The 23,675-nt window shown below is 34.6% G+C and overlaps 2 protein-coding genes across 8 annotated transcripts in view; one reads left to right on the top strand and one right to left on the bottom strand.

Annotated features, from left to right (window-relative positions):
• The window catches only part of SNAPC3 (small nuclear RNA activating complex polypeptide 3), a 45,812-nt gene extending 33,845 nt beyond the window's left edge, over positions 1 to 11,967 (top strand). For both annotated transcript variants that reach the window (XM_004276118.2, XM_033439758.2), the window contains exons 6-9: positions 917 to 999; positions 2,214 to 2,378; positions 6,992 to 7,099; positions 11,647 to 11,967. In XM_004276118.2, coding sequence (XP_004276166.1) covers positions 917 to 999; positions 2,214 to 2,378; positions 6,992 to 7,099; positions 11,647 to 11,794 — 504 coding nt within the window. In that variant the 3' untranslated portion in view covers positions 11,795 to 11,967. The remainder of the gene's footprint in view (positions 1 to 916; positions 1,000 to 2,213; positions 2,379 to 6,991; positions 7,100 to 11,646) is intronic.
• PSIP1 (PC4 and SRSF1 interacting protein 1) overlaps positions 7,629 to 23,675 on the bottom strand; it is a 46,379-nt gene continuing 30,332 nt past the window's right edge. For 2 of the 6 annotated variants that reach the window (XM_033439752.2, XM_033439754.2), the window contains exons 10-16: positions 23,147 to 23,265; positions 20,335 to 20,390; positions 19,665 to 19,735; positions 19,340 to 19,441; positions 19,022 to 19,235; positions 17,453 to 17,564; positions 7,629 to 12,239 (exon numbers count right to left, since the gene is read on the bottom strand). In XM_033439752.2, the coding sequence (XP_033295643.1) occupies positions 12,131 to 12,239; positions 17,453 to 17,564; positions 19,022 to 19,235; positions 19,340 to 19,441; positions 19,665 to 19,735; positions 20,335 to 20,390; positions 23,147 to 23,265 (783 nt within the window). In that variant the 3' untranslated portion in view covers positions 7,629 to 12,130. Of the gene's footprint in view, positions 12,240 to 15,078; positions 16,644 to 17,452; positions 17,565 to 19,021; positions 19,236 to 19,339; positions 19,442 to 19,664; positions 19,736 to 20,334; positions 20,391 to 21,501; positions 21,830 to 23,146; positions 23,266 to 23,675 lie in introns of those variants that run through there. The other 4 variants (XM_004276116.3, XM_033439757.2, XM_004276117.3 and 1 more) reach the window with 4 other exon arrangements.

Genomic DNA, 23,675 nt, shown 5'->3' with positions numbered 1-23,675 from the left:
ACTGTACAGGTGAGGAAACTGAGGTCTGAGGAGTAAGTGTAGGAAAAAGACATAGGTCTTCTGACTCTCACCCAGGGGTCTAATTCTAAGCAAATGGTGAAGGACGAGTCTAACAGAGTGGTTCTTAGCGCTGGTTGCACATCTGATTCTCCCGAGGGGGTTGGGAAAATATTGGTGCCTGAGCCACATCATCAGAGATTCTCACTTAATGGATCTGAGGTGAGACTTGGTCTGTGGTATTTTTATGATTCTGTTATAAGGTCAGGATTAAGAGACCACCCCTCTGATGGAAAGTCTGGTAGTCTGAAAGTTGAAACCTGAGGGTTCCTATGGTACTTTGGGCAAGATTGCTTGAATAAGAATAGATATTCACATTCTGCCTGCCTAAGAGTTACTGAAAATATACAGGGTGAATTTTTATAAAAGCCCATTGAAAATACAAAAGAGGACAGAACAACATAGCTCCATGATCATTGTCATTAACACTGGGGAAACATCAAAGATGTGGCTTTGTTTAGTTTTTAGTTCTGGTATCCAAAATAACTGTCACTGCCGTGTATGCATATAATAAAATAATGTTAAAGTTTATTTCATTTCTAATTGGGTTCCTTTCATGAATCTCAATATACAAATTTAAATCAAACCTAGTGATTAAAACTACAAAAGGATAAAATTGAAAATAGCAAGGATTGTGTCTTTATTTCTTTATCCCTGGTAACCAACATAATACTTCCCACATAGGAGGTTCCTGTTAAATAATAAATTAATGAACTGAACATATTCTATGAAGTTGCATGACATTATTGTAAAACATATTAGTGTGATTTTATGACACACAAATGTGGAATTAATACTTAGAGCAATTTTATAATTGTTAATACTGTACTTTCTCTCAATACCATCTGTTCTCTTTCAGGACCTATATAAATCAGCCTTCTTTTATTTTGAAGGAACATTTTACAATGATAAAAGATACCCTGAATGCAGAGATTTGAGCAGGTATAACTTTCCAAAAATCCTAAAGTCTTTTCCTGTTTCCCGTTGTCAAAATAGGGTTATCACCACAAATTCTGTTGTTGGTCTCTTAAGAATCTTTGCCAAGGAATTATTTTGTTAGATTGTTTTTTGTTTGTTTTGGGGTTAAAAAGTGTCTCTGAATTTTTAAAATATTTTCAAAGTTATCTGGTTGGCCTAGGTTATAGTAAGTTAATCAAATTTTTACCCCAAGAAGAAAATTTTCTTACCAAAGACATACATAGACCATTTCAAGATCTTTGCCAGCTATCTAGAATTATTTCTTCCTCCAGAAATTATAGTAAATCTTGTGTTGAGCCTTAGATACATCTGAAAAAAAAGATTAAATCCCACTTAAACACTTTATTAATCTCTCTTCTTCATGTTTAGGTGATAGTAAATTAATCTTTCACTATTTTTTCTGCTTGTCCAGTGTATACTGTTTGGAGTGGATATGTGTATGTAAGGTTGCTTATGTACATAACATGAAAAATCTATGTCTGACATCATGTTATCTACATAAAAGTATTACCATACTTTTATTATTGGTATCCTGGCAAATAGAGTATATATGTATATTTTTTCTGAGTGTTTATGTAAACTTTCATTATAGCCATCTGTATCTATATTCTAATGCAGCAGTTCTCAGACTTGGTCTCCGTACTCCTTTATACTGTAAATAATTGACTCCAAAGAGCTTTTGTTTATGTGGGTTATAGCTGTAAGTATTCACTGTATTAGAAATTGAAACTAAGAAATACTTTATTAACTAATTTAAATTTTCCAGTTACCATTAATAACAATTTTGTGAAAAATAACTTTTCCAGAACAAAATAAAATAGTGAGAAGAGTGACGTTATACATTTTCCATTCAATCTGAAGTGATAACACACATCACATAGCCTCCAGATAACTGGCGTTTATGAGAGAATAAGAATTGAAAAGAGTTTTAAGATTACCGTAAAGATAATTTTGACCTCACAAACCTCTGTGGGAGTCTCAGGACCTTACTTTGAGAACTGCTGCTCTAATGGATACAGAAAAATTCAGAGTTCCTTCCTACTTGCAACATGTATCATCCACTCTGGTTTTCATTTCAAGTTGGTAGCTGTCCAGTAATTCGGTGAGCTGGCTTTTGTGAAATATGCAGTTGCAAACCGCTTGGAGCAGTGATACATCCTTGCCGTTTTCCTCCTCAGAACCATCATTGAGTGGTCAGAGTCCCATGATAGAGGGTATGGAAAGTTTCAGACTGCTAAGATGGAAGATTTCACCTTCAATGACTTGTGTATTAAACTGGGTTTTCCTTACTTATACTGTCACCAGGGAGACTGTGAACATATTGTTGTCATTACTGACATAAGGTAAGTGATAGAACTCAGAACATTTTGTTATTTGTCCTGTTTTCCTTTTCTTTATTTCACAGTATAAAAGCACAGGTAGTTTTGTTTGTTTGAAATAAGAGGAATAAAGGTAATCACTGCAGCTTCGTTCAGGAGCAGCAAAAATAACTGCTTGCTATGCAGTGACCAACTCTGCATCTATTTGCGTCTTCTATTGTTTGTCTTTTGGAAAATCTGTAATAATTACTTTAGTGACTAACCAGTGTGAGCCATTTGTAATGGTAGAATATGCCAAAAATAAAGAAAAATAACTGAAGCTTCTCCTTTGCCCGAGGACAGTGTATGACTTCTGTGAGTCTCCATGGGCCCCTTCCTTCATTAAAAAATATTAAAAAATTATATTTTATGACAGTGCTGGTATAAAGACAAACAATACAAGCTGGATATTTATTATAAAAAAAGATACTTTACTGTTTATTAAAGGGTTAAAAATCTGTAAATAAAAGTAAGTATCTTTGTATATTGGACAGCTATTATTCAGGTAATAGTCATCCACTTTGTATATCAGATAGGCCCTTTGCTTTGCAAATCTGCAGCTATATTTCTAGGTTTCTTCTCTTTTTGCCCAAATTTGAAGGAGGTAAAAGGGAACTGGGGAAAGAGAAGAGTAATTCTAATATTTGACAAATATGAAGGCTTTAATGCTTTGATAAAGATTTAGAGTGGTCAGGAATGAAATAGTCTAAAATGAGATTTAGGGATTAGTTATAAATTTTGTATAGCTGGTACCTCTAATGAATAAGGCTATTCATTTCCTTATTTAGGAACTCTCAGTTTATGAAGGACCATTATATAGGAATAAGCCCTGCTCTATCCTTGGCTTGATTTCTTCTGAGAGACGATTCAGATTGTTTTATGGAGCAATGATATACTCATTCTGATGGTTTTAGGAAGTCCCTGCTTCCACTTTTTTGGGGTTTTAGTGACTGGTCTCTAAAAATTTACCTCCCATGCCCTCATTCTCAGGAAGCTACCAGAAGTACTTTACACAAAGAGTAAACCTTGAAAAAAGAAAACATGGAATGCAAAGCAGAATAGATAAGACATAAAAGGAACTCTCAGAATGATGGGAAAGCAAACTCCCCCCAGAATGATGGCTGTAGAACAGACCTAGAGAACATCTTAGTCCAGAGATTGCAGCAGGACAGGGGACAAAGGAAGCATGTCCTGAGACTGCTAGACCTCCCGTTGGTGTGTAGCCCATTAGGAAAGCATGTTTACCATTCTGTCAGCAAATACGGAACTGAATTAGTGACATGTACACTGAAACCTAAGCAAATGCCAACGAGAGAATTAGTAGCTAGAAAACAAAAGTGTTACCCAGTAAAATGAACCTGTAGTCAATTCTGTGGTTTAGGGGGATGTTTAATTCATTTGTCATAATTTAAACATTAAATATCTAGTTAACCAAAGTTTCGTAGTTCTGCAGAGGGATGTTGAGCTAAATTAAAAAGAGGCAGTTAAAAGAATGGAAAACAGTTGCCTCTAGGGAAGAATTAATGAAGCAAGAGCCAGGAGAGCTCATAAACCTCATAGATTTATATGACTTAAAATTATATGGGGGCTTCCCTGGTGGCGCAGTGGTTGAGAGTCCGCTTGCTGATGCAGGGGACGCGGGTTCGTGCCCCGATCCGGGAAGATCCCACATGCTGCGGAGCAGCTGGGCCCGTGAGCCATGGCCGCTGAGCCGGCGCATCTGGAGCCTATGCTCCGCAACAGGAGAGGCCACAGTGGTGAGAGGCCTGCGTACCGCAAAAAAAAAAAAAAAAAAAAAAAATTATATGGGTTTACTTCTTTGATAAAGTGTTCTTTAAGTTTTTTTTTTTTTTTATTACATCTTTATTGGAGTATAATTGCTTTACAATGGTGTGTTAGTTTCTGCTTCATAACAAAGTGAATCAGTTATACATATACATATGTTCTCATATCTCTTCCCTCTTGCATCTCCCTCACTCCCACCCTCCCTATCCCACCCCTCCAGGCGGTTACAAAGCACCAAGCTGATCTCCCTGTGCTATGCGGCTGCTTCCCACTAGCTATCTATTTTACGTTTGGTAGTGTATATATGTCCATGCCTCTCTCGCGCTTTGTCACAGCTTACCCTACCCACTCCCCATATCCTCAAGTCCATTCTCTAGTAGGTCTGTGTCTTTATTCCTGTCTTAAGCATTCTTTTTTTTTTTTTTTGAATATTCATTTATTTTTAATGACTTATTAGAACAAATACCTATAGATATCATTATATATATGATATATAAATTAATTATACAATATATCATGTATTAATTATTAAAACATACTCTGGTAAATATTATATATTCAATATGAAACAGGAGGAAAGGGGGCAGGGCACAACCTTTAAAAGAATTACATAGCCCGAGGACACAACATAAACTGATTAGAACAAAATAGGTCCAAGATGGCGGACGAGTCTACTTCCACTAGACCTTGAGCCTCAGTATACACTCATTGTAACACATCAGCAAGCTAAGCGACACACCCACAGGTGCCACGACAGTTCCAAGGATGACCATAAAGGTCAAAAAGTGGGCGGTGGCTCAATTCCTAGAAATCCCCACCCCTTCCCCAAAATAGCTGGAATACTCCTCCCACTCATCAGCGTATGAAATTACTCACCCCTATAAAACTAACAACCCCATACCCTGGTGCTGCCCTCGCCTTCTTTTTTTTTATTTTTTTTATTTTTTTTATTTTTTTTTTATAGGTATACCTGGATTTAATTCTCACTTCTACCGCTTGGTAGCTGGATAGCCTTAGGCAAGTTTCATACCTCCCTGAAATTCACTTAATTCAGTCTGTAAAATGGCATAATAACTTATTATAGCATCCTTTTAGGAATTTTAAATCAGTTCTTGAAATAAAAGTACACAATATATAGACAAGTATGGATTCCTCAATAGATGTTTGACCTTTCATTTCTCCAGTATCCCACCCGCATCAAATAAAGAAAAATACTTTTTAAAATTTACGAATATTTCATTGTTGTAAAGTTAAAGCCATAAAAATAATCAAATGGCCTACTATCATACCGTTAGAAGAAAAAAAAAAAAAAAGGTGTTCATGAGAGTTCCATATTAGAATACAAGTTTTCCTTAGGCACCTGTTTATGTATGCTATTCTGCTCTTTACAATAAATAATTAAATTTAAAAGACTTAATTCCTCACTTTTAAGACCTTATTAGTTTACAAATTACATATTGACCTATGCTAAATTTTATACCGACCCATGCTAATGAATTCAGTACAGAAAACAAAAAACACTGCACTCAAGCAAACTACATATATATATATATATATATATATATATATATATAACTTATATGAGAATTGCTACTCCAGCTTTCTTTTGGTTTCCATTTGCATGAAATACCTTTTTCCATCCCCTTACTTTCAGTCTGTATGTGTCTCTAGGTCTGAAGTGGGTCTCTTGTAGACAGCAAATATATGGGTCTTGTTTTTGTATCCATTCAGCCAATCTGTGTCTTTTGGTGGTACCGCAAAAAAAAAAAAAAAAAAAAAAAAAATTATGTGGGTTTACTTCTTTGATAAAGTGTTCTTTAAGTTTTTATAAAATGTTCTTGCTCTTCACTCAAATGAGGGGGAGTGTGCCTCAATATAAGCATAAGATGGAAGACAGTCGGCTTTTTTCTGGTGATCTGAGTTTCCTTACATTTCTTACAGTGTAGGCATATTGCTGTAGTGTCATTCCTTAAATTCAAGGCAACTTGGAAAAACAATTTACACTTGTTAAGCATGTGCACTGTAGGACTTTCCTAAGGAGTTTTTTAATGTAACTGACTGCAAGTAATTTTTGTCTTATAGGAGGATTTAATCATTCAGTGCCATTCCATAGTTTAATAGTTGGTAAACTATTAAAAGTTTATTAATCATTTTCTGATGGTGCAGTTAATGTATTGCTACCCTTTCTTACTAAAAAAAAAATCAAATTTTATAATTATCAGGTGCCTTTAAAATACTGTTGTGCATTCCATTCATTTTTCAGATGAAGAATCTGGGGTCCAGCATGGTTAATGGATTTATCCAAACCCACTAAGCTGATTAGTGGCATAGTGAGAACTGACTCCCACTTAAAATTTCTGAATTCTGACACCTAAAACTAAAGTCCTACCAATTCACATTATAACAGAAGCCAGATTTGGATTTTAATGAGAACTCTTTTAGCAAAAAAGGAGCCATGTTTGTAACACAAAACCACTTAATCTAGGTAAAATAGTACTGAGTACACTTGCTCAGACTGTGTACTACGTGTTGAGCAAAGCAAGGATTCTCTGAAGGAATACATTCAAGAAATGCTGCCTACCGTATTTCCCTCTTAAGAGTCATAGTGCACATGGCCAAAAAGGGATTTGGGAAGTTTCACAGGAAAGAAAACATTGTTTAATCCCAAATGCTCTTTTGGAGAAAGTGTTTTGTGGAACACAGTAAATTGAAAAATATACCTACTGTGTTCTTAATTTTGAGGTAAGGATATATTTCATTACGGATCACAAAAATTTGCACTACAGTGTCATTTGTTTTTTCATGTACAAAAGGCTTGTGCATCATAATGACTGCCTGGATAAGACACTCTATCCCCTTCTTATCAAGAAGCATTGGCTGTGGACCAGAAAATGTTTTGTTTGTAAAATGTACACAGCTAGGTAAGTGATTCTGATTTTTCCTTGAAAAGTATTGGTTTTTAACAGTCAAGTACTTTAGATTTTTGGTACTTCAGGTTTTTTCTGTTTTGAATTGAGGATTTACACTCCGGAATATAAATAATATACAGGGTTTTATCTAGTAGGAAAGCAGTACAAACAGTAGTACAAATCAGTTTAGTAGGTTAGAGCCATGTTTTAGACAATAAGGAATTATGTATAATGGAAGTCTAGGGATTAGGTCGAACTTTAGTTTGGTTGATAATTTATGCTGGATGATGTATGTCATCAGGGAGCCATATTCTTTCTGCCTCTTGTTAGCAGTTTACAAAGTTGGCTTCACCCACAGCTTCTCGATGATAAAAATAACACTGCATCTCCTTTTTAATGAGGTCAGAATATGGTTGCATAAAATTTTGTGGTTTTGCATGTTTAGATTTTATTTAACTGTGGCTCAGAGTCAAAAGCCATTTAGACGAAAAGGGAAGAATTTAGTGTCATAAGTTTGTTTTGGGTTCCCCACCACAGTATGTTTTTTTTTTTTTAAACATCTTTATTGGAGTATAATTGCTTTACAGTGGTGTGTTAGTTTCTGCTGTATAACAAACTGAATCAGCTATATGTATATATATCCCCATATCTCCTCCCTCTTGCGTCTCCCTCCCACCCTCCCTATCCCACCCCTCTAGGTGGTCACAAAGCACCGAGCTGGTCTCCCTGGTCTATGCAGCTGCTTCCCACTAGCTATCTATTTTACATTTGTTAGTGTATATATATGTCCAGGCCACTCTCTTAACTTCGTCCCAGCTTACCCTTCCCCCTCCCCCTCAAGTCCATTCTCTATGTCTGCGTCTTTATTCCTGTCCTGCCCCTAGGTTCTTCAGAACCTTTTTTTTTTTTTTTTTTTAGATTCCATATATATTTGTTAGCATACGGTATTTGTTTTTCTCTTTCTTAGTTCACTCTGTATGTCAGACTCTAGGTCCATCCACCTCACTACAAATAATTCAGTTTCGTTTTTTTTTATGGCTGAGTAATATTCCATGTATATATGTGCCACATCTTCTTTATCCGTTCATCTGTCGATGGACACTTAGGCTGCTTCCATGTCCTGGCTGTTGTAATAGAGCTGCAGTGAACATTGTGGTACATGATGCTTTTTGAATTATGGTTTTCTCAGGGTCTGTGCCCAGTAGTGGGATTGCTTGGTCGTATGGTAGTTCTGTTTTTAGTTTTTTAAGGAACCTCCATAGTGTTCTCCATAGTGGGTGAATCAATTTACATTCCCACCAACAGTGCAAGAGGGTTCCCTTTTCTGCACACCCCCTCCAGCATTTATTGTCTGTAAATTTTTTGGTGATGGCCATTCTGACCAATGTGAGGTGATACCTCATTGTAGTTTTGATTTGCAATTCTCTAGTGATTAGTGATGTTGAGCATCCTTTCATGTGTTTGTTGGCTATCTGTATACCTTCTTTGGAGAAATGTCTATTTAGGTCTTCTGCCTACTTTTGGATTGGTTTTTTTTTTTTTTTTTTTTTTTTGATATTGAGCTGCATGAGCTGCTTGTAAATTTTGGAGATTAATCCTTTGTCAGTTGCTTCATTTGCAAATATTTTCTCCCATTCTGAGGGTTGTCTTTTGGTCTTGTTTATGGTTTCCTTTGCTGTGCAAAAGCTTTGAAGTTTCATTAGGTCCCATTTGTTTAGTTTTGTTTTTATTTCCATTTCTCTAGGAGGTGGGTCAAAAAGAATCTTGCTGTGATTTATGTCATAGAATGTTCTGCCTTTGTTTTCCTCTAAGAGTTTGATAGTGTCTGGCCTTACATTTAGGTCTTTAATGCATTTTGAGTTTTATTTTTGTGTATGGTGTTAGGGAGTGTTCTAATTTCATTCTTTCACATGTAGCTGTCCAGTTTTCCCAGCACCACTTATTGAAGAGGCTGTCTTTTCTCCATTGTATGTTCTTGCCTCCTTTATCAAAAATAAGGTGACCATATGTGCATGGGTTTATCTCTGGGCTTTCTATTCTTTTCCATTGATTTATATTTCTATTTTTGTGCCAGTACCATACTGTCTTGATTACTGTAGCTTTGTAGTATAGTCTGAAGTCTGGGAGCCTGATTCCTCCAGCTCCGTTTTTCTTTCACAAGATTGCTTTGGCTACTCGGGGTCTTGTGTTTCCATGCAAATTGTTAAATATTTTGTTCTAGTTCTGTGAAAAATGCCATTGGTAGTTTGATAGGGATTGCATTGAATCTGTAGATTGCTTTGGGTAGTATAGTCATTTTCACAATGTTGATTCTTCCAGTCCAAGAACATAGTATATTGCTCCATCTGTTTGTATCACCTTTAATTTCTTTCATCATTGTCTTATAGTTTTCTGCATACAGGTCTTCTGTCTCCTTAGGTAGGTTTATTCCTAGGTATTTTATTCTTCTTGTTGCAGTGGTAAATGAGAGTGTTTCCTTAATTTCTCTTTCAGATTTTTCATCATTAGTGTAAAGGAATGCAAGAGATTTCTGTGCATTAATTTTGTATCCTGCAACTTTACTGAATTCATTGATTAGCTCTAGTAGTTCTCTGGTAGCATCTTTAGGATTCTCTATGTATAGTATTATGTCATCTGCAGTGACAGCTTTACTTCTTTTCCAATTTGAATTTCTTTTATTTCTTTTTCTTCTCTGATTGCTGTGGCTAAAACTTGCAAAACTATGTTGAATAATAGTGGTGAGAGTGGGCAGCCTTGTCTTGTTCCTGATTTTAGTGGAAATGGTTTCAGTTTTTCACCATTGAGGAGGATGTTGGCTGTGGGTTTATCATATATGGCCTTCATTATGTTGAGGTAAGTTCCCTCTATGCCTACTTTCTGGAGGGTTTTTATTATAAATAGGTGTTGAATTTTGTTGAAAGCCTTTTCTGCATCTATTGATATGATCGTATGGTTTTCATCCTTCAATTTGTTAATATGGTGTATCACATTGATTGATTTGCATATATTCACAGTATGCTTTCCTAAATGATCAATAGGAAAACATGATAGATCAGTTATCAGATCGAAATGGAAATCAGGGGATGTCAAAACATTCCATGGGATGCAGAATTCAGATAGACTGAAAAATGTCATTTTCACGTAATGTGACATTTCAGGTCAAAAACCAAAATCTCATTTGAATAATGTTGCCCATATTCCCATTTGTATACACTCTCTAACATTTTAATCCTAAATTCTAGGTTAAAAACCTGGAGTTTTTACAATGAGTTAACACCAGTCAGAATGGCCATCATCAAAAAATCTACAGACAATAAATGCTGGAGAGGGTGTGGAGAAAAGGGAACCCTCTTGCACTCTTGTTGGGAATGTAAATTGATACAGCCACTATAGACAAGAGTATGGAGGTTCCTTAAAAAACTAAAAACAGAACTGCCATATGACCCAGCAATCCTCATACTGGGCATATACCCTGAGAAAACCATAATTCAGAAAGAAACATGTACCAGTGTTCATTGCAGCACTATTTACAATAGCCAGGACATGGAAGCAACCTAAGTGTCCATCGACAATGAATGGATAAAGAAGATGTGGCACATATATACAATGGAATATTACTCAGCCATTAAAAGAAACGAAATTTGTAGTGAGGTGGATGGACCTAGAGTCTGACATACAGAGTGAACTAAGTCAGAAAGAGAAAAACAAATACCGTATGTTAACACATATATATGGAATCTAAAAAAAAAAAAAAAAGGTTCTGAAGAACCTAGGGGCAGGACAGGACAGGAATAAAGACGCAGACACAGAGAATGGACTTGAGGACATGGGGAGGGGGAAGGGTAAGCTGGGACAAAGTGAGAGAGTGGCATTGATTTGTACCAAATGTAAAATAGCTAGCTAGTGGGAAGCAGCTGCATAGCACAGGGAGATCAGCTGGGTGCTTTGTGACCACCTAGAGGGGTGGAATAGGGAGGGTGCGAGGGAGACCCAAGAGGGAGGGGATATGGGGATATATGTATATGTATAGCGGATTCACTTTGTTATTCAGCAGAAACTAACACACCACTGTAAAGCAATTATACTCCAATAAAGATGTAAAAAAAAATAAAAGCTGGAGTTTTCATGTTAACCAGTACTAATTTACCAGTTAGAAAGATTAAGCAAAAAGTGTATCAAACCTGTAGTATATCTAATATTATGCATTTTCAAGATGGCCTATTAGAAGAAAACATTTTTGTTTATGTTAACAGTTCTTTGAAGGATAGGTATGTCATGGCAAGTATGTGATGCTTTCAAGTATGAATTTACATTCTTTCCCACTTACCTTTAAGGAGAAGTCTTTCAGAATGTAGTTGTCCTTTTGCCTTGTAGGGTATTGGTAGTGATATGTCTTATGTATACATGTGTATACAAAATTATATAAAGGACTATAAATAAGCAAAAATAAGGCAATAGTGGGAATGTTATGTATACATATTATTACAGGTCATAACTACTGCAGCATATTAAAGCATGAAAAAGTCGATTATAATAATATACATCTTTTTTAACTACAGATGGGTGACGAACAATGACAGTTTTGCACCAGAGGACCCATGTTTCTTTTGTGATGTTTGCTTCCGAATGCTCCACTATGATTCAGAAGGCAACAAACTGGGGGAATTCCTCGCTTATCCTTATGTTGATCCTGGAACCTTTAGTTAATATCAAAATGTGTACCCTTTACTTCCAAGAAATGCCATGAGGAGCAGGATCTACCTGAGACCATCAGCTGAAGTTACCACCCCAGCAAAGAAAGTTCAAATCACAGGTCTTATTAAGCAACTTGAATGTATTTAAATGTTTTGAAATATATTAAATTATTTTAATATTCCAAAGCATAGTTTTTATTCAGTGCTTTTTTGCCCATTTTTGAGTTGTCTCATTGATTTGTAGGAGTGCTTTATGTATCCTGCGTACAAATCCTTTGTCAGATACAAGTATTCTGGTTTTCTCCCAGTCTGTAGTATGCCTATTCACTTTGTCCAGAGGGCTTTTTGCTCATCTATCATTATACGTCAAGTGATGGAAGTGTTTTGAAAATTCTTTGAAGAATGTGGGCGCTACACCTTGTACCATGAGGCTTCCAAGGTAAAGATCCTCCAAATATCTGTAATAAAAATGAGGGAGAAGTTAATAAAAGCAGCTTATTTAATAAATACAATATTAAGAGTAGCTATTGTGTAATTTAATCTTACACTGAGCGCTTTTGTAATGTTAGGTTTTGTTTTGGTAGAAACTAGGCACACTTAACACTTCAGAAAGACTCACTACACGAATAACGAATGTATAAAGATCTTGAGTATACACTCATACCTTACAGAAATAACACTAACTGAAGCTTCCTTTCTTGACCAGAAGTTTTGGAATCACAAATGCTATTAGTTTAAAATGTATGTCAATTTAATATTTTCATGATTTAAAGGAATAGATTTTATCTAATATGACCAATGAATGGACATGGGAAATCAAGATCCTTTGGATTGCTAGCTGTGGATCACGATTCTTAGGCAATAATACACAGCATCCTGTATGCAAGAACATAATTGTTTTTCTATCCCAGCTCTTCATTTTTCTGGTTATGATACTCTAGTTATCCTGTTCTCATTCTGGACCAAAGGGCAACTTTGATAAATTCTGAGGTCTAGATCCATGAGAGAAAATAGCTACCTATATTGAAACGTTTTCTGGCAATCTTTATTGGTGGAAAATTTAATTCTGTTTAATACTTTTAGGAATGCTGGACAAATATTAAACAGAATTAAACATTTTAAATGTGTTGCACTTAAATTTCGCGTTCTTTCTTCTAGGTTATATTTAAATTCGGCTGGATTCCGCTTTCCCTGGATGGCTAAGAACATTTACTATATAAATCAAAAACTGATGAAGCCTAAAAGACTGTGTGTTTAAAAGGTTGACAGTGAAATGTTTTATGGACTTAAATGCCACATAAGTCAATTAAGTCGATTGGTTTGTAGAAGACGAGGACCTGTTTCTAGCGGTGGTCATATTCACCGATTCAGTCAATACACCAGAAAATCAGCATAAGGAAATAAGAGGTCCCTCCATGGCTGGCTGGCTGGTATTGCCTACATGTTTACTTTCATGTTTCCAATGATGCTGAATTAGAACAGATCGAAAATCCTGCTGGAAAACCAAAGATTTATCTAATTCTTTAAAGTTCCACAGGTAAAAATGAATTTTTGCTTCCTTTATTTTTAAACTGCATTCCTTATAGGTCTTCCATTAGTATGCAAGGGACTGTTTACTTTTATTTTCATCATTTCATATCTCAAAACAGCAAATTCCAGAAAGTGGATTGTCATAAAGCAGCATTAATCCATGCGTCACACCAATCAATTTACTTTACTGGCAAAGAAGGCTGTCAGTTAAAACATTACTGCTATTGAAATTCTTATTTTGTTCTTCTTTGAGATTATTCTTCTGCTGGTTCTTAAGGTTAACTTCTTCACCAAAGTTACAAAGGCTCGGATACCTTTCTATTATCATTTCCTGGTGAGGTCTAAAGGCCTACCATACTATTCTCAGAACTTGCCAATGTATTGCATATCAGTTACACAGGTCTCCCACTATGTTGAGCTCAAAAGAAACCCCTAACTTGAAGTAGGCATATTTAAGATGTCTTGAATCAGGGATTTTGTAGCTGTAAAATTCAGTTTTAAACACATGACAAACTACAGTCAACATTTTATCTCAAGAAGCCAAATATGAAAATGTTATGAACTTATTAGTCAATGTCCTCTGTAGTTAGAAATGAATGAAATTTTGATATACTAGTGGATGGACAGGCACAAAATGATTACCTAGAAAAGCAATACCTATTTTAGGCTTCAGTATCCTTTAAGGATAATTTGACCTTTCTCCCAATCAAATTTCAGTGTCTCTGTCATCTCTGAGGTTGGAAAATTACACGGCATAAATATGTAAACACATTTTTGGACTATATAGCAGCTTCTCCATTTCTTAATATGTAATTATGGGTTTGCTATTTCCAATAGATCCTTTCTCTGGATAAGTTGTATTAGTGAAGCCCTCACAGAGCCCTGTAAAAGCCTTTGCTCTTGTACAGGATTAGATGGCAGACCTGATCTTGACCTGACGTCTTTAACCAGGTAAGTGTGTATGGGTACGCTACAATCAATGTGTCAGCAAAAACTGGATAAAATCTGTCATCCTACTATTTGAAATCATTCCAGTCAAGCTGTTTCAGGTTCTCCAATTTACATGATACAGCTGAAATTTGTCTAGAGCAGCTGAGAAAACATGCAACAACTGATTCTGCCAAGTCATGTGTAACTTACTCTTTTAAATGTTATCTGATGGTTAAGAAAAAAAAAAAAATCACAAGAGATGTTGCTTATGTATTAAAAAAAATACGTTTGGGTTGGGGCTAGCTATCTCATTTAAAGTATCTCTTACTGGCTTGTTCAGCTATGTAGTTTTGGTCAAATACAAATTTAAATTGAGCCAGCGCTCCCGAAAATTGATACCTGTTTATATGACTTTTTCTTAAGAGTTCTGAGAATAGTAGTTATCTGTGAATCAACCTATGACAAAAAAATTTTTTCTTGAAATGAGGGTAAAGAGAAGGCAACAGTGTTTTAACGCTACATGAATCAACTGGCTAGAGCAAGGTCAGCCCATAAAAGCAGACATAAATAATCAGAATGCTACTATATTTCTCTCCAGCATTTGAATAGTTTGTGGTTTCTTGGTAAAACTATATAGATCCTTTGGGTCACCGAAAAAAAAGGAAGGGTAAACCAAAAGATAACATTTCCTTTATTTTTAGCATTTTGAGCTTATGTTTTAGTAACCCTGTGTCCCCAAATAATACAGTTTCTATGACCAAGTATACTCTCTTGGAAACAAATCCAGAATTCCAGCACAGTTTCATAAATGGCAAAGAAGTAATATACTAGTAGACGTTGATAGAAAAATTCTTTAATCAAAACAAGTTTACATGTTGACACTTATGGCTTAACTAGAATAAATCTGTCCAAATTTAAATTGTATTAAGGACCAAACAGATATAATAGCAAGAGTTCCCTCAAAACAGTGGGTCCTAGTTCCATTGTAAGACCTCTCAAAAGCAAAACTCCCAATTACTGAAATGTTTCAAACTTTTCATCTGTAGATGAAAACAATTACCCGAGAGGTCAAAGCATAAGATGCATGTCACATGCAAACACTGGTAATTAAGCCTTTTCCCCATATTCAGTTTCTAAACATGAGAAGTGTCTTTTTAAGCTACTGCAAACCACCAACTGACCTAGTATTCAAAATACCTTAGAAATGCTAAGTTACCCTTAATTTTGTGTTAACCTTGGTTCACCCTGATTTAGTCCGTATCCATGAATATACAGACAACTCCTTTACTTTTGTCTACTGTGTTTCCACTTTTTGCAATCCTGTCACATGTATGACATAGAAATAAAAATTCCCTTCTGGTATAGCCATGTTTTCAAATGGGTTAGTTTCCTTATATAGTATTTACTTTTATTTACTGCAAAAGTATTATGGATTGCATTTTTTCCAATTAAAAAAATACTTAGTGACTTCTTTAATGTGTGACTTTTTAAAAAATTCAGAAACTCGAGACATTTCTCAAAAATAAACTTTTATCATTTAGTTTTCAGTTTCAGCTACTAGTGCCTGTAAAGGATCTTAAATGGTTGAACCCTAAAGCCAGATTCATTCCTATATATACTCCTGCATGCTGCAGGAAACTCATGTGACTTCTCTGAATTCCCAGCCACAAAACTAAATTACCTTCAAAAGTTAACATGAGTTTTGTACCCCGTAGAACAGTTCAACGTCAGTTGGATATCTAGTTGTCATACAAAAAGGCATACAGACCACACATTGTTACAAAGCAGCAGGATAATGTAGCACAATGTAGACTGCGATTAAAATTAACTTTTGATAAAAGGGAGGGAGTGAATACTTGTATAGAAGTAACATTTTATCTACCATAAAAATGATTAACTTCTACAAAACCCACAAACAATGAAAAGACAGTCTGGTAAATCCAAGATTTGTAAAAACTATGCACAAAACCCACAGTATTTGGGAAAAGAGGAAAGGTTTATACAAGTAGCAGTTTTAAAAATGTAACCTTTTTCTACTATCAATTACATACACACACTAATTGAAAATATACTACAACCAATGTCTGGAAAAGCAGTTTAACATTTCCTAAAATGGACTTTCCCTCACATTTACTGTATAATGTAGCTGTTAATACTGCACAAGTACAATCAGCAATGTTTAGTCACTTTTAAACAAAGATAAGGAGATTTCTCCCTCAAAACAAGTTTTAAACATCAAAACCTATGCTTATAAAAATTTAAAACTTTCAGCAGTCTAAATATTTCGAATGAAAACCATTACAAACTTCTCAAATGTTCTTTATATTCCAGGTATGTCAACCTAGTTATCTAGTGTAGAATCCTTCAGAGATATTTCAGTCTCTCTCTCTTCACTGGATGGCCTAAAGAAAAGGGGGAAAGAAAGGTGTGACAACTGGGGTTAGGATTTTTTCCTCAGGAGGAAAAAAGATATTAAGTCTGTGCATTTGTTTTGAAAATCACCGAAAGAATTTTTTCCGTGACTTATTATTAATTGTTATTTTCCGTCCAAAATTTTATTTTACCATGTTGTGTCTTCTTCACAAAGTAATATGCACATCAAGCAAAATAACTCAGGGAAGCATCATGGCCCAGGCCCTTTCCCACCATTTCCAGCTTTAAAATGAATTCTCTTTAAAGAACATGAAAGTGTTATACCTGTGATACCAACATATTATACATCTTAAGTAGAGAGGGTAATATACACACGGACAAGATTTCCCTGAATTTCAGAATTAAAGGATGCTTGATTCCAAGTCCGTGAAGTGTATGGTGGACAAACCAAGATTTGGATAACTACGGTTACATACCTAGTTATTTTAGAGTGGGTATGATAATACAACACAGCCTATGATTCTAGATCTAATTTCTGTATCCTGTCAAAATTCAAGAAGTATGGACATGGGTCATTATTAAAGGTACTATCAGTGGAAGAAGTCCAAGGAATAGTTATTTTTTTTAACATGAGTCCTGCCTTGCTCTATTCCCTTGAATACAGTGGCATATTAGTTTCAAGCGGTTTCTTTACAGCTTGGCCATTTTAATTCGCGTCTTGAATCCTGAATTCAGGAAGTGAGTGATGAAAATAAATCCCTTACACAAATAACCTTGGAACAGCAATGTGATTTAAAAATTAAAACATACATCACAACCCACTAAAACATGTCCTCACTTTTTCTTACTGCTGGCCTCGTGGTTGTCTTTGCTTTCTTCATTGCTGTCTCCATTATGTTGTGGTTGATTATTGTCTTGAGCATCCGATCCTCCATTTAGAGTCTTTGAACCTTTATAAAGATTTCAATGGAAAAACTGTTAGAGAGACCCAAAATCAAAAATAAAACATAGTCCCAAAGTTTCTAATACTGTATTTTATTTGAAATTACATTGTAATCCTTTGGGTAGACAAGGCACAATAAGAAATGGGGTTACGACATATATCTATCCATATAAGAAGTGGTTACTAATCTGATTATTCCATTTGTTACTGTTATCAGGAACACGAAAGGGTGGTACAACTCTTTGGAGCATTATGATTTATTCTAGTTCTTAGAAAAAGCAGTGTGAATCACAGTAAGATTTTGTATTTAACAACAAAACGTGGCAAAGTAGTTAATTAACATGATTTCATGTCTTATGACAAAATGGTGAGGGCTTCCCGGTAAATATTATTTCATTAACAAATCTCTAAGGAGACCTATATCATTCCCTAATAAGTGAGTAAACAAAATTCAACTCCTTTGGAACATTTTTTTTCTACATTAAGCAGTTGCTGCTAAGATGTTTTAGTACCGTGGAATTGGGGAAGCTGCTAATTTTGGGGAAAGTGGCTAATGGTACAGGCAGACCTCGATTTATTGCGCTTCACTTTGCTGTGCTTCGTAGATACTGCATTTTTTTTTTTTTTTTACAAATTCAACGTTTGTGGTAATCCTGCATCAAGCATGTTTATCAGCACCATTTTCCCAGCAGCATTTGATCACTCCACTTCTCTGTGTCACATTTTGGTAATTCTCACAGTATTTCAAACTTTTTGACTCTTGTTATATTTGTTATAGTGATCTGTGGTCAAGTGATATTTGATGTTACTACTATGACTCATGACTCACTGAAGGCTCAGATTTGTTAACATTTTCTTAGCAATGAAGTATTTTTTTATTAAGGTATGTACATTGTTTTTTTAGACATAATCCTACTGCACACTTAACAGATTACAGTATAGGGTAAAAAACTTTAATATACCCTGGGAAACCAAAAAACTCATGTGACTCACTTTATTACAGTAGTCTGGAACCAAACCTGTGGGGTATGCCTGTAACTATGGATTCTGTTTTAAGCGTCTGTCATATATACATCCTAAAATATTTATGATTGAAATAGTGTATCTGGAATTTGCTTCAAAGTAATCTTCAGGGGTGTCACAGAGAAACTTGATGGGGATATAAAAAAGCAATGCTCATGTATTGATAATTGCAGAAGCTGAGTGATGGGGACATGGGAAGTTCATTTCCCTCGACTATCTGTGTAGGTTAGAAATGTTTCCTAATTTAAATGGAGAAAGAATAGCAACCACTACTACTACTAATTTAAACTTGATGAAAAAGAAACCCAGAAGCTAAGGCTGATCATGTTCTGCTAAGGGCTTTATGAGACTTTCTCATCATTCAATATAGATAAGGTATTAATAGGATTAAATATTGAAGCCATTTTTTAAAAGTAGTTCCAGCGAACAGTTACCACATACCTGTTTGTTCCTTTTCTAGCTTTTTGTTTGGCCCTTTCTTCCCTTGATCTTTGGTTTTATTTGCTTCCTCATGCTGTCTTTGTTCGGCAAGAGATTTATTCAGCACTTGTGTGATCACAGAATCTCCTTCGCCAACCAAAAACATGTTCTTAAACTTGTTATACAACATTGTAGACTTTTCCATGATAACCTGACTAACTTTGAATCGCCGTATCTGAGAAAACAAAACATATAATTTTCTTAATTTTTTAAATGTTACTTAATGAAGTGGTGATAATGAGGAAATTTTAAAAATCCACATGACTCAAGATCACTTACTTTTTTCAGTGTTGTAATCATCTCTGTGTGTTTTTGAGCTTGCTGCATTGTGACCTGAAGTGAAGCAAGTTCATCCAAGGCCTCAATACATCTGTTCACATCCTTCATGACAAAATAGTAATTTCGTAACTGTTAATTACCACAACCCATATAATCTATTTCTAGAGATTACTTTTAAAATCTCAAATCACAAGGCAGTACAAAATAACCAGTAATAGTCTGTTATCTCAAATTTACACACTTATAAAATCATGTGAGAAAATAAAATATGAAGCTATAAAAGCAGCACTGTATTTTTAAATGAGGTATTAAATTAAACACTTACAAGATTATCAATTTTGAGTGAATTTTTAATTTCAGCATGTATCCTTTGAAGTCGAGAATCCATTGATGTTTCTATAAATTAAAATGTGAAACACAGTAAATAGATTTTCCAAAACCAGTATTTTTGTATAATCTAAGCAAAGTATAATGGAAAGATTTGGTAAATTTATAAAAATGTTCTTTGTAATCTGCCTACATCATTAAGAAGTTATCTGCCATTTTTAGTATTTAGGAAACCAACATTCATCATATAAGCAAAGAATCACCATCTAGCTGCATGTTGCTAAAAAAACCAGTCTGCATCCAATAACTCCTCTTCTGCAATCCTTAAGGCACTGCTTCATCCTTACACATTTAACCAAAACTAAAAAACCCATCTGAAACTAGATTTGTCAGAAATTGTAAAATATCTAGCTTTAGGCCATGTTATAAAAATTTGACTTCATCATATATTGAGCAGTAAAATAATAAACATGACTCCTTAGCAAGTTCACCTGATAACACTTAAAAACAATGCAAGGTATATAGAATCCATTAGGGATGTGAAATGTGTACTTGGAGGATAAGAACATAAAATGACCAGTTTCAAAACCTATACAGTTAAGTGTCTGTAAAACTTCCTTTCTGTGTAGAATACAATTTTATACATCTTAGAAAGTGAAATAACTAACCTCGCTTCTTCTCCACTTTCTTAACTTCTGGCTTCTTTCCTTCATCTTTATTCTGCCTATCAAATGTTAACACAAATATTTCAAAAACATTGGAACTTTGTGACTGGTTACCAAATGCCCACAATCCCTTATGTAAAAGTTAAAATTTTTTTTATTTAAAATAGTCAGTGGCCTAGATCACAAGGAATTGACTATAATTTTTAGAACTCGGTAATGCCACATTAGTATTAATTAGTATAAATATAAGCAAAACTCAAAACGTAAAAATTAACATGCTAAAGTAATCTAACAATTTAATTTTACAGTGGCATTACAAATAAATTTTAATGGCTGCCTCGGTGAAATTTTGTTCCAACAATACTGTTGTTAAATGTTAAAAGACCAACTTTAGGGTCAGTGGATAAACAGGCCATAGTGGGAAGAGAATGCCTATGTTTCATGAATTCTACATCACAATTATTTTTTAAAATAGCACGTCAAAATAGACTGATTTAATTGTTCCCACATCTCCCAAGGGTAGATAATTTGAGGGGTTCAAAGTTAGTTTCAAGGTTAAATAGACTGTTTATAATACTACTAGATTAAAATGGCGTGGGATTTTTTTTGTGCCAATATATCAAACTTAAATGACATTCACTAACATTTACATACCATTTCACAAATGAAAAGGTACCATTTTACTGTAAATCACAAAAATAACCATTTAAAAATGAATTGTTAATCATTTCTAGTACCTTGACTTGGAGTTCGGGCCCTATTATAATAAACCAATTGAAATAGACAAGAACAAAAAAATATCTAAAAATCAGGTATTTTTTTAAAAAAACTTTATTTTAAAATTTTGGTTACAGTTTCATTTTTGTTTTCTTAACAAGTCTACTGTTTAATCTCTCAGGATTAAAAAACAATGATTAATCTTCTAAAGAACTGAACAACAAAGGAATGTCAAGGGGAAGGGCACAACTGCCCCATTCTCTGGGGGTATAGTAGCTACTCCAGTTTAACACCTAGCTTCAAAACAAAATGAATTTTTATATTTTCTAATGAAATAATGTACAACCACCATCTTCATCTGAGCTTATTATAACTTTCAAACACAAAGCTTCATTTTAAGCTTGGTAAAAAAACTTTTTTAACAGGAATGATGGCCGACCTTAGTATGTAGTGTGTATCTTACAGGAAATGTTTTTTAACAATCATTAACACAGTAATAATGCCATTAATGAAGTCCTCAATTTAGAATCTGGAACATTCTTCCATCAAGGGGGGGGAGGGGGAAATTCAGTCCAATGAGTCTGTCTCAAGATCTTCATCTCTTGTTTGCTCCACTTGTATTCTCTTTTCAGTAACTGGATTAATGCTTTGAGCCCAAAATGAGATATATTTTTTATTACTGTAGATTACATGTTGTTTGGCTGGGAATACAATACAATAAACTTTATTTTGCATAATGCATTTCATACAAGCTGCATCTGAAATGCTTTACAGAGCAAAACTGTCCAAGTACAAAGTTTTGTAATAACAGGAGAAGGAAAGAAAACACAAATATTAGAATTTGAGAAAGTTACATTCGGAGGACATTCAAAAAGAAATTGAAACACATAAAGATTAACTGAGATACTGAAGAAGGGTTGGGCTAGATTTACTAAGCAACAACTATTTTTATATCTTAATTTGGGGAGCACAATAAAGTTAAAAGCAACAAACAGTCCAACAACTTTTCAGTGAAAGGACAGGAAAGGATAGGTAACAAAAAATAACTCTAGTATTTACATAAATGGTCAAAGTTTAACATTAAAGGGAGTAACATTTCTGAGCTTTAGATCAATTTTTAAATTACTCCCTCAAGTAGCTAAAACTGCTTATATATCCTCCAAAAAAACTAAGAAAGCAGATGGTCAAATGCTATACTTATCAAGAAAGACTTTCGGCTTACAGATTATATATAAAAAAAGTACAAAATTACTTAAGAATAGTTTTAAGAATTTCACTGTTTTTTATTAAGTTTGTCTTAGTGACCTAGAGCATGTTTTTAAAATCACCTCCTCACTAAAACAACAAAAAAAAACAGTTTAGTCAGAATAATGCAAGACGCTTCACAAAGAAAGAAAGGCCTTTCAGAGAAAGAACTCAGAAGTGACAGTCTAAAGATAACTAGGAAAACAAATGTAATAAACATGAAGCCTAATCATCATTGGCATTGCTATTTTCTCTCTTATAAAATTATTTTATAGAATAAACTTAAAGGGGAAAGAAATTCCCCATGGTAAGTATATTGTCTCCAGGTATCAAAACTTCTTAGCTTGAACTTGATTTATATTGCACACATCTAATGCAAACCCTGTCAGCCTTTAAATTTTCTTTTACTGGCTTCTTGGGTTTCCAACTGTGCTTTTGTTATTTTTGCTGGTCTTCTGGGGGAGGGCTGCTGGTGGTATGACAAATACGGGTATTTCTTTCATTCCTTCTCCACCAATTTATTATCTTTCTCTATTTAATATTATACAGGAAAATAGTAGAGGATAAGGACATTTTCTACAAAGCCACTATAACAGTTAAGCCCTATCTGCACTTTCAGTTTAAATTAAAAATAATTCACAGGGTGATTATCTCAGTAAATTTCATCCTCTTTACTCAGGAAAGAATGAAGCCTGAAACATGATTATCATATACTGAGGACATTTTTCTAACACACTGGAAAAGTCACTTCTTTAAAAGGCTTCAGAAAGTCTGGAAAACGAGATTCTATTGTTTAAACATTTCATGCTAGCTTAAAAAAAGAAATCGAAATTTAGAAAAAGAATATACTTACTGCTCAGTTTCCATTTGTTCCTCTTGCTTGCGTTTTCTTTCTGCTGTTTCTTTCTCATGTTGGCCTTTCAGCATATTCCTTCTATGAGCAGTTTGAAAGTTTCTTCCACCTTTTCTCTTCTGTTTTATTTGAGAATTAGGATGCTTTTAGTTAACTATCAAGTCAGTGACTAATGCTTCTATGATTATAATCTTGGGAGAAAAGAAGCAACTAGTTTTCTTAAGGGATGAATAAATTACTAATTTAAATAAAACCCTCATAATTACATGTTGTTGCTATATAAATTTAACTTTCCCCTTGATGATTTTGGGATTTATAATCTATTTACTGCACTGCTATAGGAATGATATGCTTTGGTTAAGATGAGTTACAATGAAGTACCTCAGGCTATTTGCCTCTGTACTATGACTTTGACTTCAGTACCTGTTTACTGACAAGTACCTGCTCAACCTACCGAATTTAGTTTTGGGGTCCTGAAGTACTAATAAATTAGATAAACATAAATGAAAGGCCTATACAACCTGGGTCT

The sequence above is a fragment of the Orcinus orca genome, chromosome 6 (assembly GCF_937001465.1).
Source record: "Orcinus orca chromosome 6, mOrcOrc1.1, whole genome shotgun sequence".
Lineage (NCBI taxonomy): Eukaryota > Metazoa > Chordata > Mammalia > Artiodactyla > Delphinidae > Orcinus > Orcinus orca.
Note: the sequence above shows the minus strand (reverse complement) of the source record. Positions and strands in the feature narration are given on the sequence as shown.